This window comes from Meleagris gallopavo, chromosome 1 (assembly GCF_905368555.1).
Source record: "Meleagris gallopavo chromosome 1, MGAL_WU_HG_1.1, whole genome shotgun sequence".
Lineage (NCBI taxonomy): Eukaryota > Metazoa > Chordata > Aves > Galliformes > Phasianidae > Meleagris > Meleagris gallopavo.
This window is the reverse complement of record NC_139404.1, coordinates 56,193,807-56,210,380: the sequence shown is the minus strand read 5'-3', so window position 1 is coordinate 56,210,380 and position 16,574 is coordinate 56,193,807. Positions and strand designations below refer to the sequence as shown.

Genomic DNA, 16,574 nt, shown 5'->3' with positions numbered 1-16,574 from the left:
GGCAAGCAGTTTGAGGATGAGGTTGGCAGCAGGACACAACCTCATTCTTCTTTCTCCAGTCCACCCAACATGTGTCTGCTGAAATACATCCTCAGCTGTGAAGTGTGTCATTGGATTTAGAAGGTGGAACCACTTCCAGGGACTGGGGCATTTATGCAGAAAGAATGTTAGCACAGACTTACTTTGCCAGCATCGCACAGGTTTACCTTTTCCTTCTTGGTGAATTCAGGCCCGTCACTACAGTGGAAGTATCCCTAAACAACAGGCAGAAGTCAGTGTTGAAAAGGCTTGGGTTTCTGTCCTTGTCTGAAGACTTCAGTTGCACTCCCTTCCTGGCAGGGCAATCAGGTTGGAGCACACCAAATTGACAGATCCTGGAGCCATCCACAGCTCTTGCTCCCAGATGCCTGCAGTGTCTCTGGCCTCCAGTCTTAGCTCTCAGTCAAGCATTACACGAATGCAACAGAAAGGCAGTTGCTTTGCCCAGCTGTCCACTGGGATGTCATGAAAAGGTGCTGATGGAAAGAGAAGTCTCATAACCAGTTGCCTGCACTCGAAGGTGCTTGGACTGAGACTTCGTCATTGTTTTTTTAGGATGCTCAGTTGAACATAGCACAACCTGCTTTTTCAGAATGGTGTACTTTTCTTTGAAGATGCTTATGTTAGTGTTTTCCACACTGCTGAAGATTGGGGTGTAAGAAGTTCATTATATTTAATCTTGGGTATTTAAAACTCAAACTGGTCACATACCTCAAGGACGGGACACCTCTGAGTGGTCATTCAAGCTTAAGTTTTTGAGAGGCTCTCATATAAGAATGGACCAGATCTTACTTCAAATGGCCTTTTTCTTCCCTCCTTTTCTTTTTCTCTCTTTTTAGAGAGAGAGCATCTTGGCTTTGGATGGCCTGGATTAGGTGAATCCTTTCCTCTTTCTACAGTGGGGTTTGTGGGAACTGAGGCATTCGTGAATGGCAAATGTGTTCAAAAGCCTGTATTGTGTGCCAGTCGTCCATGCTGCGACAGTCAGTCCAAGAACAGTGCTGGCTCCATTAAATGATGACCAGAGGTCTCTCTAAATGTGGGGTTCAAATGGAAAGGGGACTGTTATGCTAGCTTTTGGCTGACAGTTTCATTCAGAAATAATTTTAAGCAGAAGACTGGAAAGATGGAAATATAATTATGGACCACTGTGCATGAGAAACTCACAGATCCTCTGAAGAGAAGGAAATGAACTTGAGGACTTGCTGCATCTTTTCCATCTGTAGTTTCTGTGATATGTTCCTATGGCTGAATACATCAGTGTCAGGGTTTGGACACTGTCCAGTGAGCAGCTGGACTTCTGGGACTGTGGAGAGAATGAAGCAATGGCAGGAATGCTTGAGAACAGGTCTTTATGTCTGATGTGGGAGGTGGGAGAAGTCCAGCAGATCCCCAAACAGATTTTTATGGCAAACCTCAAGGATTTTCTGCACTTACAGTCTCTTGTTTGTGGCTTTTTACTGCAGATCCACCATCTAAGGAAAACCCTTATGAAGACATTGAGACCAACAGCCGCTGTTTGGGGAAGAAATGTGTCCTGACCTTCCCAGCATCCCCCACTTCTTCAGTACCTGGGACTCCCACTAAGGTACTTTGTTTAAGATGGCCACCTCTCTTGCTCCAGAGGTCTTTGGGTGAAATCTTGTTTCTGTGTGGGATGGTGGAGTCTTGCCTCTGACTTTTATAGTAGGATTCGCTTCCTTTTTGTCTTTACCACTGATAAGAGTATGATGTAATAGAAAAGGATGTGTTGCCCTTTAGCAAAGTAGAAACATTCCTTTGCACAAATGTTTTCTTGGCTTTCATTTTTTTTCACACCTGGGCTCCTTCCCCTGGTACTTTGCATCTGCCATGCACTAAGGAGCAATTGGCCTGAAAAGGACTGAATTATTTGTTGTTACACTGGAATTTTACACAGCTGCAATCCAAGACTGATGTGATAAAAGGATGGGAAGAAATCCTCTTCTCAATCCAATTTGTATACAAACGTGTGTCCCCAGAAATTTTTTTCTGTGTCACTGTCCTCTGAGTGATTTTTGCAACTGTATAGCTAGAAAAGAGCAACAGTTCGTGTATGCAAAGAGTTCAGCAGTGACAGCTTGTGACTTCAGTCCCTCACCACTGGGAACCTGCCTCCAGATCTTTAATGAATTCCGAGTGACAGTGAACTGAGATCTCTACTTTCCTCGGGACAAATGAGTATAGGAGCAACAGATACAAAATGGGAATCCAGAAATGGGCATGTTCATATCATGAGATTGTTTGGATTTGGGAATTATCTCTGAATCCAAAGAAAAATCCCAATATCTTTTCTAGTGAGTGTTCGACCTCACTGGCAGAAGGGCTACATTGGCAGGGATGGGAGTGAAAATGAGCTGCTGTGTTTTTGCCTACCTGTACTGGGACAAAAGTTCAGTAGTAAATTTGTTCCAGATACTAAACGATGGGAGAAGAATCTAGTGCAGAAAAGCTCCTCCTTTCCTCCTTCACAGAGGGTGTTTTAGTGCTTGGGTAATCAAGCCCTGTGGTTGTCCTGGCTCTGTATCTGTGGACAGTATGAGTCTGTTCGTGCTGATGCCAAGATATCTCTGCAGACCTTTCCTTTGGGATGCCACTTTTGATCTCTGCTTGATGGGAAGGGTTGCTGGTAACCAATGCAATACTAGACCTGGGCTTAGGGAGCCCATCCTAAAAAGATGTCCCTGCTAGCAGCGCAGCTTACAGACAGATGCCACTTTCCTCCTTGGCAGTGAAACCAAGTGGAGAGGCAAAGTGTTAGTCTGCACATCATGCTCAGAGCTCATCGAGGCCAGTCCTGAGCTGGATTGAGTGCTTCCTGTTCCCTATTTAGATTGTCCATGCCTGGAACAGAAGGGGCAGCCTGATGGCAGAAATAATGTTGGCAACAACTGGGTACATTGCAGGTAGTAGGGATATAACCCTTCAGCCCCGACTGAAGGGTTTTCTCGTGCTCTCCAAGTTGCAGCTATTATTGGCTATTTGTTGGCTATTTGTTAGCCAACATTTTGAGAAGTCAGTGCAGCACTTCTGGATGTGCTCCTCTTTTCCAACCAGCTTAGCCAGCAACTGAAGTTTTCCTTGATAACTTAATGCTTCCAAATGAAAATTGCCCTGCAGTTATGAATCCATTCTTGTTGTACTAGTTAGGTCTAGAGCAACATGAGTCTGTACATGAGTGTTGGAATGAAGTTATTTTCTGTCAGACAGCTTTGCAATCACTTGTGTACCTATTTCTCACCCATACTGTGTAAGTGGTGCTGCAGTGTTACTCAGGAATGTCTTTCACCCTAAATATGTTTCCCAGCAGGACAGTTACTGAAGAACTGAATGGAAGTAATTATGTTGCAGTGATGCTTTGACATCCCAAAGCTGTGATTTGCATCAGTCAGAGCAGAAGTATTGCTGCTCTCTTGGCAATGATCTGGCTTGCAACTGCAGTATGAATCACACTGGAGAGCGTGCCCAGGATGGAGTCTGGACAGATTTCAGTAGTGGTTTATATCACTAGAGCAGGATGAGATTGCTCAGTGCAAAGATTCTTCCAAGAGTCATTTTCATGTGTGACTTCTCTGTGGGTGGTATGCCTTTTTGTGAGTGTTCTGCAAACCATTCAGAGACACCTGAGCTAGCCTGAATGAATGTGTCAGTCTAGCTAGTAAGTCTGCTGGGTATATCTGTTGAAGTAGACAGACCATTGTGCTACCTCAGATAGTGCTGGACTGACTTGATGAGAATAAGCTTAGATACCTCTTACTTTCACTTCCCAGTTCCATGTTGAGGTAACCTTTGGTATATACAGTGCCTGAAAAAAGCATGACTTAAACTTACCATAACCACTGGGAAATAGAAGACAAAAAAAAGTTCTTACTGAGCATTCTTTCTCGTGAGAAGCAGTTTGTCCTCCTTTATCTGGAGCTGAGCTTTCTGCTTTTCTGTGCTGTTTTTGGTCAGGGACTTTAAACTTCAGTCTGGTACTGGAATATCTACTGTTACGCTCCCACTGAACTTGCTGCTGGGATTAGGGGGAAACCAATTTCCCTCATTGTCCATCAGGACTTTTCTTGCATTGTCCTCTGAAATATTTAATTCTCTGTCCTGACAGAGACAGGATATTCAGCCACACTGGCCATGCTTTTCATCTGGCCTCACTACTCCTCTCTTCCTCCTGACCTTCTGCTCCTTAGCCCATGTACTTGTGGCTTTCTGGTTGTTTACCAGCCTCTGGATTGCACACTAGAGTAAGGCTTCTTGACCAGCCTCTGAGACTGTGTTATGTTCTGGAATGAACATGGGATGGTTAAATTGCTGTCCAGATAGTCATGGCCTAGCCTAGCAGCTGGATGAATTCCTTGTGTGTGCAGGAATCTGTGAGCTTTCTCAGAAATTAGGCTATTTTACCAACTGAGTGGTGTGGACTCCCCAGTGGATTTACTACTGTGACATTGTTAGCAATGAAGCAAAAGTACATGAAGTGCTGTGTTCAGTCATTCCTCCTCTTCCCTTTCCAGTTGCTTTCCAAGCCCACTTTTTTTCGACAAAACTCAGAGCGGCGGAGTTTCAAACTGCCAGACATAAGGAAACTGAGCCGTGATGGAACCGGGTCACCATCCAAAATCAGCCCTCCCTCAACTCCCAGCAGTCCAGATGACACCTTCTTCTCCTTGGGAGATCCTCAGAATGGCAAGAGGAGAAGGAAGATTCCCAAGGTAAATCTTGGTCTTTCTCTCTTTTACTAGTTTCTTCAAGATGGAATGCAAGTATGAAAGTTTTCTTCAGTTTCCAGTGTGATATCCCTGCATTACAGCCATTGTCCTTGCAGTTGACTTGACTTGTGTTTAACTCCCTTTCTGCCTGAAGGGGAAAGCGTACAAACATCTCTGCAAGTTTTGAAGAATATATTTTTTCATCTTGCCAAATCATGAGATATGTGAAAATCTGGCATTTGATTGTGATGAAGGGCATTTTCTGGAATGACATCTCCTAGTTTGTCTTTGGGTACAGCATGATTTGATTTTGTTTCAGAACTATCAGGAATTGTATTCAATCTAAATGAGGCTTGGCAGCAGGCCATCTTTTGAATATTCCAAAAGCACAGTTATAAAAACAAAGTTGCATGTCATAGTCTTCGCAGGACAAGCAGAGACTACCGGGGCCTATGTCTGGTGATTTTTTTCCTGAACCCATAGTTTTCATTTTGGGGGAAAAAGGGACATGTTTGTTTATCCTATTTGTTTCCTGATTGCCAGATCTGTATCCATATTTGCATATATGATTTTTGAGTGCCCTCTTGGAGTACCTCAGCTCTTCAGAAATTATTCCCAGACTGTGTGCAAATGCTTGAACTGTCAGTGGGTTTGCACACACACTTGTGTCAACTGAAGGGAAAGCTATGTTGTGTATTTACTGGGCACTGCCCCTGAGCAGACTTGGAGGGCAAGTTCAGAAGTGAGATTTTACTGTGTCAATGGCAAGACCAACCTGAGGCTTGAGCTGGGCAGCTGGATGGAGCAACACTTCTACATCAGATTATCCTGCCTTGTGTTTAAAAATTTGGATTGATCACTTGACCAGGTGTGTGTGGATCAGCAGATACCTTTTTAACTCAGAGCGTAAAGATGTTTGCTCTCATCCTGCTATGCCAGCACAACTGTGCTGTTCCTATATCAGGCAGAACACAGTTACTCTGTAGGTTACTGTGCAAGGCAGATGCTGATAACCACTGATTCTGGGGCATCTAGTGAATTGTTACTGTACAGCGAGGACTGGGAAATGAAACACTTTTCCTGAAATTCTAACATTCTTTCTTGCCTGGGAAGGAATATAACCTTTTTGTTTTGTTTTGTTTGTGTTTTTGATGAGCAGCTTGTGTTGAAAATCAATGCCATTTATGAGGCACGGAGGGGAAAGAAACGTGTCAAGAGACTATCTCAGTCTACAGAGAGCAATTCAGGAAAAGGTAAAGGAACTTTGAATCTTTGCATATTTAAGACTTTTTAAGAACTTGCCATAGAGTTTAGGCTGACTTGATGTGTCATGTGATGTTTTTTTAATGCTTCTTCCAGTCTGGCCTGACGCTGTGTTGGGACTTCCACCCCTTCTTTTGGAAAGACAAAGATTGTTCTGCTGCCCAGGGGCCTTTCATGACAAGGCACTCTTTTGTTTTCTTCTGCTTCATTTTCTTTTCATGGCTTTATGTGATGACCTCCTAGGTCATACCAGAAATGTTTCCACTTCTTGCTGTTTATTTCTGAAACTGGCAATAAGCTTTGGAGAAGGGTTTTCTGTCCAAAGACTCTTGATTTGTTGTGATCAAAATATTTTGCGGGAATGTGTCACTTTAATGAACTGTCCAATAGAAGATAGTGGATTTTGAAGCAGTTCTGCTTTCTTCAGCATTCCAGTAAATAAATAGACTCAGTTGGGAATCAGGGTTTCTAGACTGTGGACCGTAGAACCATCTCCATTATCTCAAGACTGAGATTTTCAGCCTCTCACTGTCAGTCAGCAGCTCACCACAAGTGTTCAGGTACTCCAAAGCAATTATTTTTAAACATCTAATCTCTGCAAAACTTTAAATTACATCGTTCCAACACAGTATTTTTTTTTTAACACCTTAATTTCTAGTAAAAGATGGCCTACAACTTGGTTTCTTTCCCACGATTACTTGTTACTGCTTATCCTGTTCTATTTATAAACTGGATGAGTGGGTGTGTTTAGGTGAACCTTCAAGGGAAGCATCCCAGACTGGTCTTTCCATTCATTTGTTCCTACCCTTTATCCCACATGCTACTGCATATTAATCAGTGTTTTGCCCTTGTGTCATGCTTATACAAACATGGATGGAAAGACTGTTCTGGCATTTTATTCTTTATGTAACTCTAATGGCTGTGCAAAATGGATTTTGTTGCATTTTTTTTTGGTTCCCCAAATGAATGAATGGGAAAATACTGAGGGTGGTGAGTTCAGCATGGATATATGTGTCCCTGAAAAGTTAGAGGCACTTGAGATTTGTGCTGTCTTCCCCCTGAGGTTGTTAGATCTAGCTTTCTCATGTCAGTGATAGGAAATGCACTGTTACAAATAGGCTTCACTTACTTTGTCTTCCCCTTTCTTATTTCCTAGTTACAGATGAAAATAGTGAATCAGACAGTGATACTGAAGAGAAGCTGAAAGGTAAGGGAAATGTGTGAAGAGAACAAATGACTCCTCATAAGCTCTCCTATGCATTCTTGGGTCAAGATCTTTCCTCTGTGTTCTGGCTTTGGAGAAAGAGCTTCTTTCTACTCAAAACACAGTAAGAGAACAAAGATCTGAAAACTGCAGGAGAAAACACGAGGGTAAAGGGCTGTAGGAGTCTAGAATAAATGTCTGTTCCAGTTTGCTTCAAAGCTCTTTGCACTGTCATAGGAGATGGTTTATATGCTGTGGAAATAAAATGAGGTTTTTCTAAGTGCACAGGCACCAACATGAGAACAAGCTGACAGAGGCAGTATGGCAGTGGGACAGGGTGTTCAGTAGCCACACTGCAAATTGATTAAGGAAGAAAACCAACTGGCCAGTCTGGCTACGAAAGTGGAATTGCACTATGTGATTTATTGCTATAAGAAAACTCTTCTGCATTGGCTAAATTAGGGTTAAGTGCTGCTTTCCTTGTTTCACTGCAGTAGAGCTTGTATATTGTATACTGGTCTCCATAATGCTTTTGAATCTTCTTGCACTATAATTAGCCTTGTAACGTGCTGGTAGCATTACATTCTCTTGGGAATTTGTAAAGCAAATTAAAAATCTTGATGGAGTTGGAATGCAAAACTGAATTTCATTCAGAATCCAAAGTTTCTTGATTTACACCTCATTGAGGTAACAGGTCAGTTCTTAAGCTGAAAAGAGGGATAAGCAGCAGTTCCCACTCCGTGTCAGCTGTAGCGTCATGTGCTTAAGAGTGCTCATCCTTCCCCTCTTTCAGTTTATTAGAACAGAAACCTCAGTCTGAGAGGGTTGGGCTTGGCTGTGATCACCACTCCTTTCTTTTCAAATTTGTAGGCCGTGCTTAACAGACCAAACACACCAGCCAGTTATCACTGCTTACTAAGTCCTTGTACGTCAGCTGAGACCCAGTAAATCATCAGGCAGCAGTTGTGAGACTGCACATCAGAGCCATAAGTACCGACCCTTGGGAAGGAAAAACATTTAAAGACAAGCTCTGCCATGATGACAGCAGTACAATCCCGGTATCTTTAGTAGGTTGCACAGAATATAAACAATGCAGAGCTTAAGTGAGCTTTTTAGAAGCACTCAGCATTGTTGTGGCAGTTCTTGTTTTGAAGTCTCTGGTAAAACAGAGACCACTTCTGAAAGCTTTTGAAGAGTTACGGCCTTACAGCAAATCGCATAATAGCTGATGAGAGAAAGGAGTCCGAGCCATCTTTCCAGTGCTATAACTGTCCAGGGACTGTGTCACTCTCTGATTTAAGAGGCACCTCAAGATTGCTTTGAGTTGTATTGTCTGGAATAGTCCATGAGCGGCACAGCTTTACCAGACAAAAGGTCAGTAGTCTGGACTGAATATATTCCATCTCCCAGAAAGCTCTATCTCCCAAGCAGATGTCCTGTGTATGTGGAGTTTCTGCGGTATCCCTGTGGTCGTTGTTTCTGTCAAAAATGTTGCTTTACCACCCACATTAGCAAAAAGCACATTTGTGAGAATGTGCTGGAGCCTCTGCTTGTAGTTAATTCTTTCTTTTGTAGTAAGACTAAAGGAGACTCACGGAGATTTAATTTGGATGCAACTGTAAAATGAAGCAGGGGGATAGTCTTAGGGAATCTCATCTGGTCTCTTCTCAGCAGGCAGCTTTTCATTACTTTCTATGCTGGAATGTTTATTGTCCCACAGCTCAGATGTGTTGCAGTTACAGCTTGCTTGGCTGCTTCTCTTGTTTTCCCATTCTCTTGGGAGAACTTGTAGAAATGCGGTCCTGAGAGATCAGGCAGAGATGAGCCAACCCTTTTCATTTGCACTTCCCTTGTTTTTGCTGTTGGCTTGCAGCCCAGCCCATGTTACCAAACCTGGGAGTCCCAAGCATTGCTGAGCCAGGGAAGCCATAGCCGTAGCCTGATCCAAGTACCGTGGAGGTTGCTACCCACAGTTTTCATAGAATCATATCAGAATCATAGAATGGCCTGGCTTGAAAAGAACCTCAAAGATCATCTAGTTTCAACCCCCCTGCTATGTGCAGGTCACCAACCACCAGACCAGGCTGCCCAGAGCCACATCCAGCGTGGCCTTCAATACCTCCAGGGCTTTCTGAGCAAAGGTGATCAGCCACCTGACTATGTTGCCTTCAGACAGTGCATACATGAGTGTGAGGAGGAGTGCCCAGGTATTACTGTTATACTGTTTCCTATGTAGATCTCAGTTTGGGTTGTCTGCAGCTGTAAAACTGTCTGTGAAATACTTCTGCTGCCAAAGATCTTCTGTGTGATAGTACTAACAAGATTATGTCCCCATCTCTGCCAGTATTCATAGGGCATCTTCCGCAAGGTTCCCTCCTCTTGCTCAGCCACTAACAAAATAAACGCAGTGAAGCAGTTTTAAGTCTCTGCAAAGTACTGTTGGTGCTCTGTGCAAAGCACTAGACAAAATGACAATCTCTGCTCTTCCTTGTCATAGCTCACAGCCAGCGCCTTGTCCATGTGAAATCTCGCCTGAAGCAAACGCCACGGTATCAAACCTTGGAACGGGACTTGATTGAGTATCAAGAGAGGCAGCTGTTTGAGTACTTCGTCGTGGTGTCACTGCACAAGAAGCAGGCTGGAGCTGCCTACGTCCCTGAGGTTACCCAGCAGTTCCCTTTGAAGGTGTGGTGCCTCTCAGGAAGCTCTGGGTAGCGTGTCTCAGAGTGCATGGTGCACCGCATAGCTGGAGAAGCCACAGCATTTCTGTTGGCCACATGTTGAATTAGTAACCCCTCTGCTATGGCACTGTTCAGTAACATGGAAGGTAGAGGGGCTGCAGTAACCTCTTGAGAATTGTCATGGCATTCAACATGCAGTTGAAAAAGCTGCTGAGTCAGATCTTTTGCTGCTTTTGGCTATGACTTTTATGTAGCTATTACTTTCTCCTCATTTTATTTTTTTCTTTAAGGAAGAATGACACTTGGGAGAAGATCCCTTCTTAAAGGGAAGGCACATATTTTGCCAGTAGTCTAGCTGAAAATATGGAATGAGAAATAAGAGAAACAGAGAGCCAGTGTGACAGCATGTTTGTAAAGATGATGTACCCAGAGTTTCCCTAGACTTCATGTATCTGGTCCCTTGCTGGAACATGTGTCCCAGAATGAAGTCACAGTTGAGCAGGGGAAGGTGCTGCAGACACAGAACTTGGTGGAATTGAGGGTACAGAGTGACTTTAAGATATCTAAAGATTAGGTGAGCCAGAATCACAGAAATTTTAATATCTTCCAGGCAGAAGCTTAGCCTCTGTCATCACCTCTTCATTTGTCACAGGAAAAATATTTGAAGTCATTCCATCCCCACATGACTAATTGGAAACATTCCTTCTCTCTGTTCTCAACTAGCTTGAGCGCTCGTTCAAATTCATGCGTGAGGCAGAAGATCAGTTGAAAGCTATTCCCCAGTTTTGCTTTCCCGATGCGAAGGACTGGGCCCCCATCCATCAGTTTGCCAGGTAAAAGTACTGTACTTTATATTCTGATTCATGAGAAATGGATTTATGTATTGAGCTAATTAAATGTGAGAGCTGTTGTGGTAGAAGGTTTGGCAGAGCCCTGAGAGGGCGTATTGGAAATGCAAAAAGATTGTGGGTTGAATGAATTCATCTCTATGTCAGAGAGTTTCTGTGTGGGTGACGAGTATCTTCTTATTCTGGTTTCTCTTTCTGCAGTGAGACATTCTCATTTGTCCTGACCGGTGAAGATGGAAGCAGGCGTTTTGGATACTGTAGGAGGCTGCTGGTAATTATCTCTTCTTTTTCTTCTAGCAGAACAGATGCAGCCTTCTCTGGAGCCAATATTACTGTCACCTGTTGTGGAAAGTAGAAAGCTGCTGCTCTTCTCTTTAAGTGTGGAAAGGGCGGCAGCAGAACAACTTTCTTCTCTTCTGCCCTGTTCAGTGCCAAGGTCCTTCACTAAATGTCATCCTCCTCTCTAGACATAGTACTTTTGTCATTTCCTTACACCAGTGCTTAACGCTATGATCATGGACTGTTTTTTTTACCACTGAACTGAAGACAGAGTTGCTCTTCCTTAGGCTTAGATAGCTAGTGAACAGTTGTCTAGAACAGTACTGGTCCGGCAGGCTCAGAGTTGTCCCTGTGGAGCAGCTTACCTTGCCTTGGTCACTTAGGAAGGTTTGTATCATACCATGGATGTGCCCCTTTCTCCTCTGTTTATAATTTATAGATTGCCAGTGTTTAGAGCAAGACTTAAGATATTGTCATCAGCAGCCTGCTGTCAAACGTGCTGGTTTCTGAGCCAGTCAGTGAGCTGCAGAGCTAAGAGACCAGGTGCTCTGTCTCTGCAGTAGCTACAACTCTGATGTTTTCTTGTTTTTTGTGTATTTGCATTTGTCTTGAAAGCCCAGTGGGAAAGGGAAGCGCCTCCCAGAAGTTTACTGCATTGTGAGTCGCCTCGGATGCTTCAATCTCTTTTCTAAGGTGAGCGGGGAATTTGTGCAGTAGGCCAAGAGGGTCCCAAAAATGACGTCCATGCCAGAAGAATGGAAATCAGGGAAGCTGATGGCTGGAGAAACACTAAAAATGGTGTTGGCAAGGCAACTGCATGCTAATTTCAGAACCTGTTAGATACAGTTAAATTCAGTACAGTTTAAAGGAAAAATAATTTGTCAGCTGTTGCCTTGTTTGTTCAGCAGAACTACCAGAATGTGAGCACTTAACTTCCTGGAGTCCTGACTCTAAAGGTCATAGGAAGTTTGGGAGTTGTAAGCCTTCCATTGACCTTGCTGGAGTTGGATTTCTTTTGCTGAGGAAGACAAAAGGCTTTCAATGCCATGTTACTTTCTTCCTTACGAGTTGAGGCTCTGTGTCAATGCTGGGCTAGGGATATAATGTAGGTGCTGCTGCATTCAATTCCGCTGTTACCTTCTTCCTATTTTACATAGCTTTTTTGTGGTTTCTTGGTTTGATCCCAGATCTTGGATGAGGTTGAGAAGAGACGAGGCATTTCCCCAGCCTTGGTGCAGCCTCTCATGAGGAGCGTCATGGAGGCACCTTTCCCAGCTTTGGGCCGGACAATTACAGTCAAGAACTTCTTGCCAGGCTCAGGAACAGAGGTAAAAACACCAGCCTAGAGGGAAGGAGAGTTGGGCCAGCAAATGGTGGCTGAGAGTTGGGACCAGAGATGCTCATGAATGGCGGATTGTCTGGCAACTGCATGGGAGGAAGCTAAGGAGTAAGACTGGGGACTGGAGAGGATGACATGGAGAGTTTTCCAATGGTTTCAGAATAGAAAAGGAAATTGTGGTAAAACTGAAGGTGTGGATACATCAGCTGTGTTATAAAATGAAGCAAGGCACTGGCCTTGAAGCCAGGTGGCACAGACTGGCAGACTCCACGCTACACAGTGTAAACATTTGGGTCTGCTCAAGATTACCCTACATGCTTAATTTCTTGATCAATAGCGTGTGCTCCAGCATCCTTGGCAACTCTGTCCATGGCAGGGGCACTGGAACCAGATGATGTTTAAGGTCCCTTCCGACCTAAGCCATTCTGTGATCCTTAATGCAGAATCACTATTTGTGTGGGACAGAACAGAAAGTTCCAGTAAAAAGTATCTGAAATCACACAAGGGCAATGCTATAGCCTTTGAAAACAGCATTTTCACAGCATGGAGATGAGGGTACATCTTGTATCTCCCACAACGTGATATTGTTGAGGGAAGGGTTTTAAGAGTTTAGAGATCTGGGGGATTGCACTGAAGGACTGTGGACAGATGGAGGTAGCTAAACTGAATGTGATCTTGGCCATGCTTCCTGTTAAGCCCTAAATATGAGCAAGGGGAAAGAGAGCTAGTTGATGGAGGTCCTGTCTAAGGGGTAACATTCCCAGTACAGACAGTCAACTGTCTCCTCAAGCAAACAAAAACAGCTGACTCTAGTTTATCTAGCAATATAGGTATACTTGTTGCTAAAATCTAATGTAAAGAACAGTAAACCACACAAGGACCAAACCAGAAATAAACAAAGGCTAAAATGAGTTGTAGCCAGTAGAGGACAGAAAAGAAAATATGAGTATCTGCAAACAGGGAAATTAGTGAAACTTGCTTCCTCACACTCCCTCTTCTCTATATATGAAGCAGTTTCCATGCCATCTATTCTGTCAGTGTGTAAGTGCCAATGCACAGAGAAACTATTGCAAAGCAGGATGTGTACAGGCTGTGCTCTGCACTGCCCCTCTTTCTCGGCAGGGATGCTGTGCCGTATGCATGCAACTCCCCTCTGTAGGCGGCTTTTTTCTGCAGACGTGCAGAATTTAGTTGTCTTTGGGACCCCTGCTCACTGAAATGGGAAACTGGCCAGCTGGGAATTCAGAAGTTACTGCAAACCGAAGGAATTAAGTGGGAGCATGACGACTAGGAATCTAATTTCCTTTGAAACATGGGCAAATAAGAGAGGATCTCTGAATACAGTGGAAGGATGAGAAAAATGGAGAAATACTGAATGCTAACTCTGGATTCATTTCTCCTTCTTAATATGAGAAAGCCTTTAATGCTTGGCAAGTGAAGACATACTGTCATATTCTGTGTGGTTTTTTATGCTTCAGTCTTCAGAAGGAATACATTAAGGTTGGAAAAGACCTCTAAGACCCAGTCCAACCACCAGCCATCCCCACCATGCCCACTGCCCACGTCCCTCAGTGCCACATCCACACGGTTCTGGAACACCTCCAGGGATGGTGACTGCACCACCTCCCTGGGCAGCCTGTGCCACTGCAGCACCGCTCTTTTTGAGAAGAAATGTTTCCTAATACCCAACCTGAACGTCCTCTGGTGCATACTGAGGCCATTACCTCTCATTTATCACTGTTACTTGAGAGAAGAGTAACCTCACCACAACCTCCTTTCAGGTCATTGTAGAGAGCAATAAGGTCTCCCCTGAGCCTCCTCTTCTCCTGACTGAACAACTCCAGTTCCCTCAACCACTGCCCATCAGACTTGTGCTCCAGATCCCTCACAGCTCCATTGCCCTTCTCTGGACATGCTGCAGGGCCTCAATGTCTTTCTTGTGGTGAAGGGCCCAGGAAGATTATTTACAATCACATAGTTAATGCTGTTAATAATAATGAAAGGTTGGTGATGCAGGACAGAATAGGAGGAAGTTAGCTAGAGACAACTTAGTTGTTTTAGAATAATTAGGAGCTGAGGACACTCAGGGTACAGCTTTGTGAAAAACAACTGCAGTGATGTGTTTTTTACTGTGTTGCAAAAGCAGCTGTTTTGCAAGCTCTGAGATCAGCAAGTCCCAGTAGAGCAGAGAAGGGTAAGCCTTTTGTCTGCATTCAAAAGTGAGAAGGATACATGGAAATCTAACAGGGACAACCTAACTTTGACTGCTGAAAGTATGTAGGAACAAAATACATAATCAGCTTATATGTGTGTAGAGGATCATGAAGTAGTGAGAAGTAGTCATTTTGAATTTGTGAAGAGAGTTGTGTTAAACTCACATTGTTTTCATCTCTGAAGTACCTGCTCCAGATAGGAGAATGTGGAATGCTTTTTAAGGAAATGTAGGAAGGCCTTCAGCATAGCAGGACATGTTGATATTCTTGTCAGCCAAACAGAATAGTGCAGACTAAATTAAATTACTGCAGAGCATACGCATAGCTGGTTAAAAATCTGCAATTGAGGAGTAAGTTCCCAGTTGTGTGCTTGACAGTCTGAGAACATTTCAACTGTTTTGTTTCTAGGATCCATACTGCTCATTAGTTATCTTGCTGATGGCATAAGCCCATATTTGTACAATTGGTAGATGACAGCACGGAGATGGGGTGCAGGCACTTTGGAGAGTTAGGGATTAAAACTCAAAATGACTGTGCTTAATGGGAGATTTGGTCTGAAATTCAATATGGATACAAATATGGAGCAAAATGCTATGAAGAAGAAATCAGTAGTCTGATACAATGTGCAATTAAGAATGAACAGCAGTACTTCAGAAAAGGAGCTTGTGCTGTAGGGACTCATAAAATGAGCAGAAATAACAATGTGATGTTATCAAGACAGATTCCTGTGTTGTGAAAGAAAGTGAAAGAATGATTAATGAAGGAGAGTGATTTTCCTACCCTCCAGCATCCAGGGAGATTCATTTAGAGTATCGCTTTCAAAACAAATGTAAACACTAGGAGAAAGCCCCAAAGGTGTAGTTCCAATTGCTAAGTGGTTTAGAAAATACAAAGCTTCAGAGAATGGTTTGCTTTATGCAGAAAACAAAGAACATAGGGGGACAGGTGTTAATAAACAGTATCTGAGAAGTTTCCTACAGACTGGAAGGTGACCTGTTGTTCTGAGTGCTTACAGAGAGTAAGACAACAAGCACCTGGCGGTGGTTTGTCACTGAGATAGACCAATTATAGGCTTGGTGTTGGTCAGGGTTATATAGAATTAGAGGAGATTTTATTGTGGGGTTTGTAAGATATCTGGCTTTGGGGGTTTTCAAGAACAACTTAGGAAGATCTGTCTAAGACAAGGAGTATGAAGGGCCAAGGTGCTGTGACAGAAATTATTGAAGTAGTTGTGAACAAAGGAAAATACTCACAGGTTACTCTTTTCTGTAATGGTATAGAAATTTATGGTCAGTAGGTCAGACATCCAGAAATAAAAAGCATCTATAAAAATAAGAGTGAAAATGGTAAAGGCTCTGTGCAACTCTGCTGCCAGAGTGAGAAAAAGCTTGGAAACCATTCCTAGCTGGACACAGACTGGTTTTCCTCCTTATGAAGAGCTTCCTGTCCTCAGCCCAATAGGGCATACTTGTGGGTGGTCCCATGCTGTGCACATTGGGGTGGACTCTGGATGGTCCTCAGCATCATCTGGAAGAACAATTTGTGGAAGCCTTTGGAAAGTTTGTGTTTGAGGGCTGAAGACCAAGTGGTGTTTGCCAGCACAGCCAGTAATGCTTGTTAGCTGCTTACATACCTGTCAGGGCCCTGCTCCCACAGCATCAGCGGATGGTGAGAGCTGACTGGCCTGTGGTCTTTCTCTCTCCAAAAGGTCATTGAGCTGCGGCGGCCTCTTGACTCCAGGCTTGAGCACGTTGATTTTGAGTCCTTGTTTGCATCCCTCAGCGTGCGGCACCTGAGCAGGGTCTTCGCCTCCCTGCTCCTGGAAAGAAGGGTGATCTTCATCGCAGACAAGCTCAGGTACCCTCTTGCATTATTTTCAACAAAATGCTGCTAAGGAAGGGAGGCTGAGAAGGCTGCAGCGTCTCTTTGCCCTGTTCTTTTTTCTTTTCTGCTCTTTTCCAACTTATATCTGATGTAAGTAGGG

At 43.7% G+C, this 16,574-nt stretch overlaps 1 protein-coding gene across 4 annotated transcripts in view; it reads left to right on the top strand.

The window, feature by feature from the left end:
• Positions 1–16,574, top strand: part of DENND2A (DENN domain containing 2A) — a 56,789-nt gene that overhangs the window by 25,471 nt on the left and 14,744 nt on the right. For all 4 annotated transcript variants that reach the window (XM_085228612.1, XM_085228619.1, XM_085228626.1 and 1 more), the window contains 10 exons: positions 1,506–1,627; positions 4,569–4,766; positions 5,923–6,016; positions 7,183–7,233; positions 9,728–9,915; positions 10,635–10,744; positions 10,961–11,030; positions 11,654–11,731; positions 12,226–12,366; positions 16,299–16,447. In XM_085228612.1, coding sequence (XP_085084738.1) covers positions 1,506–1,627; positions 4,569–4,766; positions 5,923–6,016; positions 7,183–7,233; positions 9,728–9,915; positions 10,635–10,744; positions 10,961–11,030; positions 11,654–11,731; positions 12,226–12,366; positions 16,299–16,447 — 1,201 coding nt within the window. The remainder of the gene's footprint in view (positions 1–1,505; positions 1,628–4,568; positions 4,767–5,922; positions 6,017–7,182; positions 7,234–9,727; positions 9,916–10,634; positions 10,745–10,960; positions 11,031–11,653; positions 11,732–12,225; positions 12,367–16,298; positions 16,448–16,574) is intronic.